Source organism: Paramisgurnus dabryanus, chromosome 2 (genome assembly GCF_030506205.2).
Source record: "Paramisgurnus dabryanus chromosome 2, PD_genome_1.1, whole genome shotgun sequence".
Lineage (NCBI taxonomy): Eukaryota > Metazoa > Chordata > Actinopteri > Cypriniformes > Cobitidae > Paramisgurnus > Paramisgurnus dabryanus.
Genome location: NC_133338.1, coordinates 6,545,772 through 6,561,043, shown reverse-complemented (window position 1 = coordinate 6,561,043; position 15,272 = coordinate 6,545,772). Strand labels below are relative to the sequence as shown.

Below are 15,272 nucleotides of genomic sequence, written 5' to 3'. Positions count from 1 at the left end.
AGATTTTGCAGGGGAAGACCCAGATGGATGTTTGCAGACAGCTTTGAAATCGATGGTAAATGATGCAATGCAAATAGTGTATAAAAAGTGTTTTATTCGTCGAATCACATCACGACGTACCTGTGTTACAATACCAAAAAAAATCTAATATTCTAAAGATTTCCAAAGATTAATGATCTGACGTTTTATGAAGTACACCAATAACCACTTGTTCGTTTTCAAGTTCTTTTATGGCATATGATTTTGAGGCTGGCATATCAAAGTTCCTGTTTGCTTTTATTTGCTCGGTTGGCTGCTTTCTTGTCTCCTTTCTTCTTGGTCTCGTTTTTCTCTTTCCCCTTGGCAGCTTTCCCAGGGAACACCTGTCCCTCCACGGTTACGTCCTCGCAGCGGTCCTGGGCGACCAGAAAGTCTTTAATCTCCCAGGCGTAGCTCCCATCGCGCAGCATGAAAATGGCGCGGTTAGATCCCACCACAAATCTTAAGAGAAAACAAATAAAATTAACTTTTGTTTAACATAAATACTTTATTTAACAACCATATGCCTTGTTAATGATGTGTTCTAGATAGGCAGTACCTTTGAATATCAAAGTTGGCATTGAAGAGGCTGCCCTGCCACAGGCTGGTGATCTCCTCTGTTTCTTTCTCTGTTGGGTTACCTGACACGGAGGCAAACACCATTAATGTCTTTCCTTTCTTGGACATCTTCAGGAGCTCCTCTGGTTTTGATGGATTTATTTTAGAAAAGTCGATGGGCGGAGGGGATCTCTTGTGCTCAGGCAAGTCGCCTTCCTCAATGTCATCATCTTTCTGCAGTGAACAAAAAAACATGTTTAGATGTCTAGCTATCGGCAGGTCAAATGGGTGATTCTTGCGTAATTAGACTTATGAGGTGTCATGAAACATTTTGATAAAAAATGTAAATGCAAAGTAAGAGTATCAAAATAAGAACTTACAGTTACAAACATCTCTTCATGTACTATTTTGCCCACGATTTCAAATAACATCATACAAACCAATTTTGATGTTTTTTTTTCACATTTAAGGGGAAAATTTTCATTACCGCAACGTGTCCATGACTGGATTTGGGTTTTTTGACATGGAAATATTTATAATTAAAAAATCTAAAAATAAAAAGCTTCAGTGCATGTTATACTATAAACATTTACAGTAAAGAAACATGTTGTATTTGGTGATCATTGGTAAATGTAGAGACAATAATAAGGAATATAAATGTGTCCAAGACCAATTTTCTCATCCTCCGCAACAATTTTCAATCATTGTTTAAGCCCTCAAGGAACATTAAAAAAAAATTGTTGGAAGGGACATAATTGACTGTGACGTCTACCTGGAAAGCAGTTCTTATTTTTTATCTCCAGGTAAAATTTTGTTTGTCATAGTACCTAGACAACTTTTTATTTCTCATTAAACATGAGTTTGTAAATGCATATATTTAATGTTATATCATGTTGCGGTAATGATCATTTTTGATAATGATAATCTAAAAAAAAATGTAAATAATTCTATAGGGAATATTTTTTAAATCCTCCAAAAATAATGGTTATAGTAAATTCAGACCTTAATCTTATATGTGCAAAAATCTGATGCTGGACACCTTCTAAATCTGGATTTCGTGAGAATCACCCAAATGTGATATTACAGTGTCACTGGGAGCCAATGTATTTAAATACATACATATGTACGAAAATAAATAAACAAGTAAATAAATTCTTCAAGACAAGTTTGGAAATCTTTATGAGTCCTGAATCGAAATATACAAAAGACTACTAACAAATGGCTTCAAATATATGTGCAAATATAATCTCTGTATTTTTGTATTCTGCTTTGGTAAAATGGCACTAATGCAAATGATACTTTCTGTGAGCTATGTATGTTCAGTGCAAAACTTTTAAAATGCAACCTTTGTCCCTATAAAATCTGTTAAACTTTGTTAAATGACTTTGTCTAAACCAATCACATTCCACCACATAAATAAATGACAGCGAGACACACACAGAGAGAGAGAGAGAGAGAGAGAGAGAGAGAGAGAGAGAGAGAGAGAGAGCGAAAGAGAGCCTAAAAAATAATAAATAAATAACAAATAGTGTGAATGATGTAAAATTTTAAAGAGCACATACATGTGTCAACATGCATACATTAGCAACATAAATTAGCAACTGAAATACGTCACGACCAGACAATTTAGAACAAATTTAAATAAGTCGGGTTTCAACCTGCATTACATAGGTTTGTCCATTCATGTTTAACATCACATGTGACTCAAACCCTTCAAAGTTACAAGGGATTGCGCTTGTGACAACTTGCCCCAGGCTCCCGACAGCAAGTAACGGTGAGCGATTTGTGGTTTATTTAAACCTACCTCCCACTCCTCTAGCAGTCTGGCCATATCCGCATCATTATAATCCCGTATGTCTTTCTTCTTTTTAGGTTTGGTGTCGTTACAATGAACCGAAATGAATAAAATAAGGAAAAGAAATACTGCTACAGTTCTGCAGCCGACGGGAGACGCCATCTTTAAACCTGGAGTTCGCTGATTGGATAGAATCCTTCGTGTCGTCATAGCAGTATAGAGGGGCGTGTGTCTTTCAAGTCAAGTAATAAAATGCACTATGTATAAATTTTAGGTGTATGAATTGAAATATTTTAATTATAAGTTTAATAAAATTGTATAAAATTAAAAATAAAACAAAAACAAGTATTTAAAAAAATAAAACAAAAACAAGTTTAATAAAATTGTATAAAATGTACAAATAAAACAAAAACAAGTATTTAAAAAAAAAAAATGGTTTTACCAATGGCTTTAGTCCTCTTGTGATTATACAATAATATAAAAAGTGTCACATAAAAAAAACTTTTTGGAAAAACATTTTTAAACACTTTGACGTTACAATAATTGTATAAACTTGTAAGTACTTGTTTCTGAGTTAAAACAGACACTGTCATATAATTAAAAGCTAACAAAATACAAATTTCGCACACTCAGTTGTTTGAAAATCTTGCAGCTCTGCACTGCAAGTGCATTTGCATGGGACTTAGATGAAGTGAGAGACTCATTCAACAGAATCCGAACAGTTTCCTTTCTGGACACCCCACCCAATGGCACAGTGCCCTGCAGCTGTACAACTGACATGCTTGTATGTGTGGCTCAGCCCCCACCTCGCGTTGTATGCACTACATACAAATGCTGTCTCTATCCCCTTATTATGCTATTATTACTCTTTAATAAATAATTAGACAAACCAAAATAATTATTCAAGGCTTAACATTAATATCACGACTTAAACTAGGCAACAGAGTAGAGCAGCTCAGTTGTTAAATATAAATTAATCATTTATATTGTTTATTTTGTTTTAGTATGATATTTGAGATTTTTTTGTGAATGCCCAAGTTTGACTACCTCTCTTCATGTTCAAAGAGGGAGTATTTTTTGTGAATCCACTCTTTTTTTTATTGCTCCTATTGGCTCCTTCACATTCTCGACTTCGTGTTTTGTCCAATGACGAGTACTTTACTGCATTACGTCATAGTTTTACAACGGTGAATCCGATTTCCTTTCCCAGGAAAATCCGCAGTTTTAAAGATTTAAGCGCTTCTTCGGCGCGGTAGGGCGAATTTTTATAAACAAGAAAGGTCAGATCTAATTAAACGCGTCAAGCGCAGTGCACACGGGCATGAGTAAAACCAATAAATAATTTTTTGAAAAATATATGTTATTGATTTCAATATTTAAAAACCACAATGCACGTATATTAGGAAAATGAAACGTCGGCGCTTCCGCTAAACAAATAATTATTCGTGCTGTGCCGCTTTGAATGTGAAACCTTGTGAAAGTAGTAAATATTCACACGCCAGAGTCGCTGTTGGTTATACAGGGAAGCGCAAACTGGAAAGGACAACGAAAACAAGGAAATACACGAAACAAAGAGAGGAAGCTAAAGGATTTCTTCACGTAATTTCTCTGGATCAGGCTCTTTGGGTGTAACTTTCGCCTCAGACCGGTAGTGGAGTCAAGCGACGGGGCCTCGGGAAACGATGACTGGTGAGGAATGAACACAACTTTACACGCCACGGACGTTACCTCAGGAAAACACGCGCTTCTCTTGCGCAGCTGATGAGGTAAAAGTTGGAATTTTGCCCCCTGCACGCGCTGTATTATCCGGAATAATGGTTATGGAGTGTTTAAAAGTGTCGGGGTTTAAGGGAAGCTAACAGGCTATTCAGCCACACCCTCCCGCCGCTTCCTGATACGCAAGATGTAGCGGGAGACTACAACCGTGTCTCGACAACTAGACTTCGTTACCGGTCTCGGAAACGTAAGAGGCTTCGCTCAAGAGCGGAAAATGGCGAATAAAAGCGAAACTATCCGTCACCGGACGACCGTTGTGTTTCTGCAAAAGTGGGCGTTTGGACGATAGATATGCATACGGATCTAAGTTTGCCCAAAGAACTTGGATTGTGTGCGAAAAAGAAACGGTTGAAAGTCGTTTGGAAGTGTTTTGTGGACTTTAAAGGTATCGTGGGATGATGGTGCAGAGGTGGCGGGACGCACGGTCGGCGCTTCGATCGGAGGGTCGCGTGCGTTCAGTTATACGTCCAAACACATCATCATCATTCAGGACACTTATTCAAATGACGCGATTTAAGAAACAAAAGTAGATGAAACGGATTATAAACGCCCAAACTAGGAGCTTTTGGAAGTCAACCTGCACTTTGCCTTTTGGGGGGCATCCTCGTACCTATGGCACTGCAGTAGCCGTTACAAGTGTTTTTTGCATTGTTGGATTGACATTGACATTGAAGCAACCTGTGAAACTGATCAGACTGTAGCCTACCTTTTAAAAGGTTGTTGTGAATTAGATTTTTTTGTCAGTATGCAAAGATTATTTAAACATTGGGCAATATAGAGTTTTTCAACTGAAAGGATATTTAATTATAGCTCTCCTGAGCCTCTTTTTGCCCACAATTGCTAAGAATCATCCACATATATATATATATATTTGTTTTATTTCATTACACAAGAAAGCCAGGCCCTTATTCTCATAACAAGTTTATTGAGTGAAGTTTCATATTTTTTGCAAATGTTTACTCAGAATCAAGTGGCCCGTGTGAGGTGACGGTGGACATTGTACATATTTTCTGAAGGACATTACAGAAGACGCTATGGCCAGTTTCAATTCATAGTTTCCATAGAAGGTGTGGATTTTTTAAACAACGAAGAAAATGTCATAAGTTATGTTTTCGCACCATAGACGTGTGTTGTAATCTTTATTTTGAAAAAAAAAAGAAAATTTAGGACATCAGTGTGACCACCCTACTATGGCTAGTAGTGGCTCGGGAAAATCAGATAGCGACGTTCCTACCAACACCCTTAGTGGCAGCTTGCAACAAAGGAAAAGACTTTTATCCATCTGTGACGCATGCAAAAGCAAAATGCAGCTGGTGGCAGACCTGCTTCTGCTGTCCAGTGAGACCAGGCCGGTCGTCCATGCCGACGGCCTGCCAGTAGCAGAGACTTTCGAGAAATGTCGTGACACGGTGATCGCCAGGACGAAGGAGCTGTCCATCATCGTCCATGACATTCAGAGCCAGCTTAACATGGGGAAGTTTGTAGAAGTTGGGGACCGACTGGTGGAGATGGGGGACCTCGTGGTCTCGCTGACGGAGTATTCGGCACACGCTGCCTACTTGGCAGCTGTGGAGACCCCGGGCTCGCAAGCTGCCGTTCCTGGCCTGGTGGACCGCTACAAAGTCACCCGTTGCCGGCACGAAGTGGAGCAGAACTGCAGCGCCCTCCGCCTGACCTCTCTGGCTGACCTGACACCACAGCTCCTTCTGGAGGTGTCGCAGAACATCCTGAAGAATCTCACCACACTTACGGACGCCTCCTCCCTGGCCAGTGATAAATCCAAGGACAAGTTTGCCAAGGAGCAGTTCAAAGCCAGTGTCAAGTGCATGAGCACCAGTGCCACAGCTCTCCTGGCGTGTGTGAGGGAGGTCAAGGCCTGCCCCAGCGAGCTAACCCGCAACCGCTGCGTCCTTTTCAGCGGACCCCTCGTGCAGTCGGTGTACTCCTTGGTGGGTTTTGCCACCGAGCCACAGTTCCTTGGCAAAGCAGCCACCATCACCCCCGAGGGCAAGGGGGTGCAAACGGCTGTGCTGGGTGGAGCCATGAGCGTCGTGTCGGCCTGCGTGCTTCTGACCCAGGGCCTCAGGGATATCTCTCAGCATCCAGAGAACACCTCCCAGATGCCCGTCTACCGGGAGCGGCTGCGGAACTCTGCTTGTGCCGTCTCGGACGGATGCACGCTCCTGTCTCAGGCACTAAGGGAACGATCTTCACCCAGAACTCTACCGCCAGTTAACTCTCATTCTGTGAATTAAAACTCATTTAGATACACAACACCAACCCCTCGGCACATTATTCGAAGTACCAAAGAATCTAATCAGGTTTAACCCTATAACAGTGTGATCCAGTTGACTAAATGTAAAGTTTGTTATCTAAATTAACATTTCACGGCAATCAGCTATAGTCAAGTTGAGATCAGAGGTTTGAAGGTTGTTGTCCATAAAGCACGGAATAGGGGAAAGGTTTGCTAAAACTGACAACTGTTTAAAATCTGTTTCCTCTGTTGCTTACGAATTTGGTCAGAAGTGTTTAAAACAGAAGTCTTAGTAAAATTAAACTGAAAATTTACCTCAGTGTTCAGCTGAATGGATATCATTGAGATGTGTAGAAGAGTTTGTATTCAATGTGTGAATTTGCTGCTGTGAGTGTGTGGCATAGGTTTTACACTATTTACAAGACTTACAATTATATTTTAATGTGCTGTGTTTTTTTTCTTTGCCCCCACCCCATGTTTTATCATGCATGTACTGGAGTATTTATTTCAACTTATTAAAATGTTGTTTCTCATACATGTTATTGTGAGACATCTCGGTCAAAAGATTAAATACTTGATTTGAAAGTATTGAAATAATTTGTAAAACCATTCTTACACAAAGTCTCGAATTTAACGGATTACATGCAAGTATAGTTTTGCATTCATTTGTTTCGTAAAATAGGCCTAAAGTGCACGGTCGAAGCAAAGGCATGTTTAGCAAAGCTGTTACAGTAGATGGGTGGTGTTGGAGTAGGCTCCTGATTAATGTCTCATAAGGGACACATCCTAGCACTCAGTGAATAGATCATCTGGACGGTTGTTTCTGTTTATATTTAAATAACATATCTGTGAAAAAATAGAAATCATTGTTTGGTGTAGTTCTACTTAATCCTAGTGTCTTTGAAGATGTTTTTTTCCCCAAAGCTACCTTGACTCTTTCCTGATGTTTTCCATTTGTTATCATAGCCCTCGATAAGCTTCCTGCTACCTTCATCTCCAGACTCGTCGTGTTTGAAGTCTGCAATGTTTATCTCTCTAGCTGGCCAAACAGAGAACAGCATCTGTGTTTAGAGGTTTATCCCACATTTCCTGTAGACTAAAACCCATGGATTAGTCTAATAATGCACATTTTAATACATATCCTTGACAAATACAACAATATTTTATGCTTTACTAAAATGGGGTGAATTTCACAAACATGTCCCGATTGTAATTAACCTCAAAATCATCAGAAAAGGTTCAGCTTGACTTACAGGAATTCGTACGCATTTTACGCGTTGGCTAATTCGTATGACAAGTGAATCGTACAAAAATGTATGAACCCGCCCCTTACCCCAACGTCATGGGTAAAAACGAAAAATGTATGAGTGTGGTCCCATGAATTAATACAAATTAGCTGCCTTGGAAAATGCATATGAATTGCCATAAAATCGCTTTGGAAAATTGCTAGGAATTGTAGTTTTAGGAGTGCTAAGACTTTGGAAAATCCATCCAAAGTATCCATAGTTTTTATTACAGTAATACAAAGACATATTCTTCTTATATAATCATTTCAGAAATGTATTGCTTTTATGCTGATGTAAGATCAGACAAATGGTTTTACTGTACAAAAAATACTGTATTACAGTACTGAGTCTCACCAGATGACATCATCAGTATTTTGTTTGACTCTTCATGGTAAATTAAGAGGAAAATATGCTTCGGTGTCTTATATTTCAGTGAAAATAATGTCGCAATGCAAAACTGTTTAAACTATTATTGCAAAAAATCACATTCTTAGAAATATAGAAAATAGATTCATTTTTGTTTTCCTTTGGATTTAAGGCAAAATGTGACCTGGATGTGTTTTCGTGAGATTTACTCATTAAGTGATTGTGCAGTGTAATGCAGTCTTGTTTTACATAAAGACTCCTGGCACCTCAGACCTTTCATGATAAAAACAAAAAAATGTTAGCGCACAACAGGAAGCCTCTGCTATCTGGAGACACTTCCTTCACAGCACAAAATGTTGGAGTCATAATTTCGACCCAGGTTTCGCCCATTTCCTGCTAAAAAGAAAAGTTTAAGCTCTTCCCTGTCCTTTTGGGTCTGTCTTCTCCCCCACTCATCCAGTTTCAATTTCATTAATATCCATGTAAAAAACTCAATGCAGAGACATTAATCGGAGATAAATTATGTTGTATCTCCTCTTCAGGAATCTGGGATGGAATTTGATTGTCATGGGATTAGGGGTTGACATATTTAAATTGTATTTGTAATAATCCATGGGCAAAACAGTGTAAATTTCAGATAAAACTATAAATTAACTATAGCTAGATGATTTCTGCAGACATCTAGCATTATGTAAACTCACCTCCACAATGCTAGAGACTTCTGCAATGATCTTTAGTTGGGTGTTTTTATCGCAGCACAATAACAAAACACTCACTCAAGTGTCTATGATATTCTGGTTCCTTTAGGCCCATCAGGTGAAATCATGTATATATACGTTTTTAAAAAGATATATAATGTGACTTATTACAGTGTATGGTATATATTATATATCAGTATGTATGCGTTCGAACCATGATCTTTTGCGCTGCTAACCAATGAGTAGGAGCACTTCACATTAAAGAGCCCCTAGTACGTTACCAAAACCAATGTTGTTTTTGCGTATTTGGTGTAATGCAATTTGTTCACGTGGTTTGTTTCAAAAGACATTATTTTCCACAGACCGTACATTAGTGTTGCTCCTCTATGCCCAGCCCTTCTAAAACACGTCAATTTGTACAATCAACGTTCTGAAAAGCGTGATGTGCTCCGATTGGCCAGCTATCCAGTATGTTGTGATTGGCTTGAATAACCAACGCTATCTCATGAGAATTCATACATATTTTACGAGTTGGCTAATTCGTATTAATTCCACATTCGTAAGTTTTGGTACGATTTGCCTTGACCCCTGTGACATTGAGGTTAGGTACAGGGTAACGGGTTCGGTTTCGTTGTGGTTTTTCATGAGAATCGTACGATTTGGCACGATTAACTTCGTATAAATTGATACGAATTAGTAAAATATGTACGTTTTCTGGTGAGGTCTGGTTGGAATACCTTATGCGTGTGCTGAAAATGTGACACTCCTTTTATATTTTTGGAAGATCAGATCCCAACAGGAGATAATATCTTTACTACCTTATCAATATGAGCCGGAATCTGATCCAGAAAATGCAGTGACCAATCTGATCAATCAACTTCGCCAGCGTGTCTTGAGAAGAACTTAAAGGTAAGGATACTAAAACATAAAACCATGTCTGTATTTGTGATAGTAGAAACACAAGTGCTATTCTACACTGTTCATGAACACTGAATCATGGTTTGAATCGTCAGTAGTAAATTCTTTAAATATGAAAACATACACTACTTACAGGTTATGAGTCAAAAGAAAAATGATAATGTGCATTCACTTCAACTCGCTGTGGAAGTAAACTGTTGCCTACAATCCTTGCGTTCATTGTAGTCCAAAAAAAGAGATCTCAGTTGGATATGATAACTCGTGTCATTGTAGACTTTGAGATTTGCATATCATTAACATGTACTAACACAGACTTACACACCAAAAGGGACAGGAAGTAGGATTTACCCCATCTAGTGGTGAAATTGTATTTTGCATTCAAACGAATAGTGCTCTCTAGCGCCTCACTTTTCCAAATGTGTTGCAACTACGGAGGGCGTTATGTACTTAGTGATCTTTTTGTCCGTTTCAGCTGATTCACATGTTCTGGATAAAAACGGGTTGTGGAAACACGTTGGTAGGCTAGTGCTTTTTGTCCCTCTCTGCTATTATAGTTTATCAATATGGCGTAACGACTTGGAAGCCTCCTTGGACTTACCCGTCCAATGTAAGTAAAGACAAGAAATTCTAAGCTTACAAAGAAAAGTCAGATCATTGGCAGAGGTCATTTAAGGACATATTTATAAATAAAGAGATTGATTTTGATTAATAAAACATTTAAAATCCTACTTACAGTGCCTTTAAGAACCATTTGCACGCCACTAAAACAAGCTGCAAGATTTGAGATATCACTCATGTCTGTGAATTGAATGTTGTTGGATGTGTGTGGAAGTTAAATATGAAGAGTTACAGTAGGTGTATGTTCAAATATACCTCTTACTCCCCAGCTCAGGTATAATACTGACTTTTGCTCTCATTCACAGCACTCTTGGTGTCTTCTGGTGCTATTAACACCATGCTTTTCAAACCTTACTGTGTGCAGGTTACTAGGAGACTAGGGTAGAGTCGAATGACACTGTGCTCATAATAAATAAATAAACCTCATCAGATGGCAGACATTACAATAAGGTAAACATGGTCATATACATCTTTCAACTTAGCACTGACAAATCTTGTGCTTTATTAAAGTCACAAGCACACATTTATGTTTCCAGATGAAAACAGTTTTGTGAAAACCAAGACAAAGATGCTCATAAGGAATTATTTGCAATAGAGTATATACATCAGCTTTTTAGAAAATAAAATTCATCTAATCAACCAAATATGTTGGAGTTTAGCAGTGTAAGACATCAATTGTTCTCTAGATCAAAAGTTACGTCTCTTTGTAACCAAGGCCAAATGTCTGTCTTGTGTGATACCTGATCTAATACCGAGCAGATCAGATGTCTATCTGCTTGTACAATATAAGGGACACACCTACAGTAGTGTGTAGGTCATTGTGCTAATGTTTGCAAACGTGCAGGTCAAGTTTCATTTTCAGTCATTCACTAAGTCTGAATTGCAGCTTGTTTACAGTTCACATTGCCAAGCCTAGATTCAAAAAGACTGCTTCATCTTGAATCAGTCTGTCTTTATGTTTAGTATACCGTATATAGGTAAGTGTATATATACGCAGTATACATATGAATGAGTTCGGATGCAAAACCCTCTAAGTGCATCTGATTCATGCATGTTTTCTAGTAAATAAGCATATTTTATCAGGCTCTGGCGCTGTTTAGTTCCAGGAATTTCACTTTAATGCCAAAGAAAAGGTTATCAGTCCGTAATTGAAAAGATTTATTTTGACAAATGTTTCTTTTGTCATTTCATTGTAATTTAACAAATTTGACTGTCTTTAGCTGCTCTAATGCATGCAAAGCTTTTGTGGCAAAACTTCCACTTCTAAAAAAATCTACTTTTTTGAACAAGACCATAAACAAATGCGAAATCATTAAAGATTAAACTAAAAACATTGCAAATTCTGTAAAAATTAAGAAACTGGACCACACATATACGTCTATTTATATATAAAAGTCACGGTTATAAAAATACCCGTGTCCTTGTGGACAAGGCCTTAATGTCACATACAAATTTGGATCTTTCATGTCTTTATTGAGAACGACCAAAAAACCTCATAGTGCTTGTGAAAAAAGTATGTGAAGCCTTGAGTTAAATTACCTGTGAAAGGGTGAAAGGCCACTCCTTCACCTCACTTAATTTATTAATCTATTGTTTTTATCTTTTTAAACCATGGTAACGCCAACCTTTCGGAGCTTTGGAATATTCCCGGGGTTTCGCCAGCACAAATGCGATGCTTTTGATCATTGGATTACTGTTACTTTGCTATCAAGATACACTGACCAGAGTCGATGCACCTGCTACCGGGCTCAGGACTTACCTGATAAAGTTTCCGTTACCGGAATTCTTCTACCTATGGATCTAAGGTACACTGCTGGTAGTTTACTAAACTGAGGAATTATCAGCTTTCAAATGACATCTATGGGATTTGCCAAAATGTCGGTATTTTACGACCTCCGCGCTATTTACATCGAGCTTCTAGGAGCACGTATACCCCCTCTTCAGGGGGAAGTGTCTATGTACCGTCATTTCACTGCAAATGTATTCAAACGGCATCAGTGTGTGCAGTATTAAACATCTTGTCAGCACTCCAATGTGCTGAGCTGCTGTTATACGCTCTTAAATGTTCTTCAGATACTGTATCTGTGCCACCTTCTCTGTTAAAAAGCCGTGAAATGACATTGGGAGTTTTAAAAAGTGAGCCAACACTTCAACATGCAGTGCGACGGCCACAATCCTCGTTATCTCCGCACTTGGTCAAGTCGGCCCTCTTTAATGCACGATCTGTGAATAACAAAGCACTGTTTATATCAGACATTATCAAGTAAAGAGAGAACTGGACTTTGTGTGCCTAAGTGAAACTTGGCACAAGTAATCTGATGGACTTCTGTTCAATGAACTTACCCCCCCCCCCCCCCCGGTTATAGTTTAATACATTCCCCATGACCCTCTGGTAGGGGCGGTGGAATTATTGTATTATCTAACCAGTTCATAAAAATAACACCGGTGCCTATTCCTCAGTTTAATTCTTTTGAATGTCTGGACCTGAATGTTTCTGCATCTGTTACTACTGTTATTGCTATTATTTACAGACCCCCTAAGCCTAATTTTGCTTTTTTTATCTGAATTTGCTGATTTACTGTCCATGTTGTGTTTGAAGTCTGAGAGATCTTTTATCCTTGGGGATTTTATTAATCATGTTGACAACAAAGACTTGGTACAAACAAAGGATTTTTTAGCTTTAGTAGTGTGTTTTGACCTGAAACAAGTGGTGGACTTCCCTACACATAACAAGGGTCACACTCTAGATTTAGTTATAACCAGTGATGCATTTTTGTCTCAACCATCTGCAGTGGACTTAGGCCTGATCACATGGCTCTTCTCTTTAATATGGAACTATTAATTCCAAAAATTTAATCTACCCGTACAGTTAATTACCGGAAATGGAAATCAATTGATTGTATAGATTGAGTCCTCTTTAATTGGGTTTTCATCTAATGACCCACTGGAAGAGAAAATTTCCTTGCTGAACTTTGCTCTCCAGGAGGGCCTGGACTCATTTGCTCCTGTGAAATTTCGATCTGTCCCTGGTATAATGATCAGCTGCACTCTAAGAAGGCAGCATGCCGGAAAATGGAACGTATGTGGGGACTTTCAGGTTTGTGTGTACATCATCAAGCCTGGAAGACCATTTTAAAGGAGTATAAGGCAGAAATGACTTCCATTAGATCTGAGTATTATTCTCAGGTAATTGTCAATAATCAGAGTAATCCCAGACAATTGTTCCATACATAAATAAACTCCTAAAACAACATAGTTCTCCTACTCTCATCACACATGATCTCTGTGATAGGTTTCTTGATTTCTTTAGTTTCAAGATTGATAAGACACGGAGAAGCATGAACATCACCTGTGGGTTAGCTGAAAATGCTTCCAATTCTTCTCAATTCTCTGGCACCCCTCTCACTAACTTTTTTACACTTGATTTAACCACCTTGAGCCAAATAGTGTCTAAATTGAGGATCAGAACCTCCATATTAGACCCGGTTCCAACAAGTTTATTTAAATCATGCTTCTCTAGTGTTGGCCCTGTAGTGTTAAGCATTGTAAATGACTCTCTGCGATTTGGTGTCATGCCAGCAGCTTTTAAAATTGCGGCGGTTACCACTGTACCGAAAAAGCCTAATGTCGACAGAGACGATTTTAACAATTATCGCCCCATCTCAAACATCCCCTTTTTAGCCAAAGTTGTTGAAAAAATTGTGTCATCCCAACTACATACACATCTTACTTTAAATAAGTTATTTGAGCCCATACAATCGGGTTTCCGCAAGTATCATAGTACAGAAACAGCATTGGTGAATGTTGCCAATGACTTGTTACTTGCGGCTGACTCTGGTTGCCTGTCAATCTTAATTCTCTTGGATCTCAGCGCTGCTTTCGATACAGTCGATCATTCTCTTCTGTTCACTCGTATGGAATCTGTGTTTGGCATCACTGATACCGCATTACTTTGATTTAAATCTTATCTTTCAGATCGTAAGCATTTTGTTTCAATGGGCGGGCTCAGATCTAAAACTGGGTCAGTCAAATATGGGGTTCCTCAGGGGTCGATTTTAAGTCCGTTACTTTTTAGTATGTATGTCATGCCTCTCTGTCTTCTTCTCAGATCTTTGGGTCTTAAGTACCACTTTTATGCAGACGACACACAGATCTACATTCACTCTGAGCCAGGTGACTACACAACTATTGCCTTCCTCGAACGCTGCGTGTCTGAGATTAAAGTATGGATGGCTCAAAACTACCTCTGCTTAAATAGTGAAAAGACGGAGGTGATGCTTATTGGCTCGTCAAACCAATTACGCAAAGCAGGATATGCAACAATTAATATAGATGGCTCAGTGTTAGAGTTCCAGAAAAAACTGAAGAACATGGGTGTCATATTTGATGCTCATTTAACATTTGAACCCCACGTACAAAACACAGTCAAAGCGTCATTCTTTCATTAGAAACTTTGCAAGATTACGTCCTATGCTATCGTTTTCTCCCGCATTGACTACTGTAATGCTCTACTAGCAGGTGTATCAAAAAATACTCTAAATAAGTTACAGTATGTTCAAAATTCGGCTGCGAGAATCCTGACAAGGACGAGATCGAGGGAACATATCACTCCTATTTTGGAGTCTTTACATTGACTCCCTGTAGCTTTCGTGTAGATTTTAAAGTTCTTATGCTCACTTATAAAGCTCTCCACGGCCAAGCACCTCACTATCTATCAGAACTCTTAAAAAGTCTACACACCAGGGCGTGCACTCCGCTCTTCTGATTTAGATCTTCTTGCTATCTCTCCTACACGCATGCACTCTTTTCCACCTATGCCCCAAAATTGTGGAACTCCCTCCCTAAGGAAATCAGGCAAGCCGCATCTCTTAGTGCTTTTAAAACCTGTCTTAAAACATATTATTTTAGACTTGCATATAAGTAATTGCTTTTAGGTATTATTGTAAATTGTTTAATGTGTATTTATGCTGTTTTATTTCTATTTA

At 38.6% G+C, this 15,272-nt stretch overlaps 2 protein-coding genes across 2 annotated transcripts; one reads left to right on the top strand and one right to left on the bottom strand.

Annotated features, from left to right (window-relative positions):
- Nucleotides 1-94: 94 nt before the first annotated feature.
- Nucleotides 95-2,567, bottom strand: mesd (mesoderm development LRP chaperone). Its single transcript, XM_065294270.2, has 3 exons — nt 2,381-2,567; nt 578-810; nt 95-480 (listed from the first exon to the last, which is right to left on the bottom strand). Exons 1-3 carry the CDS (start codon nt 2,531-2,533, stop codon nt 258-260), a joined length of 609 nt encoding a protein of 202 aa, XP_065150342.1. The 5' UTR covers nt 2,534-2,567; the 3' UTR covers nt 95-257.
- A 1,222-nt stretch (nt 2,568-3,789) lies between these two features.
- Nucleotides 3,790-6,936, top strand: tlnrd1 (talin rod domain containing 1). The gene has a single exon (XM_065249448.2). The coding sequence runs from the start codon at nt 5,338-5,340 to the stop codon at nt 6,400-6,402; it is 1,065 nt and encodes a 354-aa protein (XP_065105520.1). The 5' UTR covers nt 3,790-5,337; the 3' UTR covers nt 6,403-6,936.
- The last annotated feature ends 8,336 nt before the right edge of the window (nt 6,937-15,272 follow it).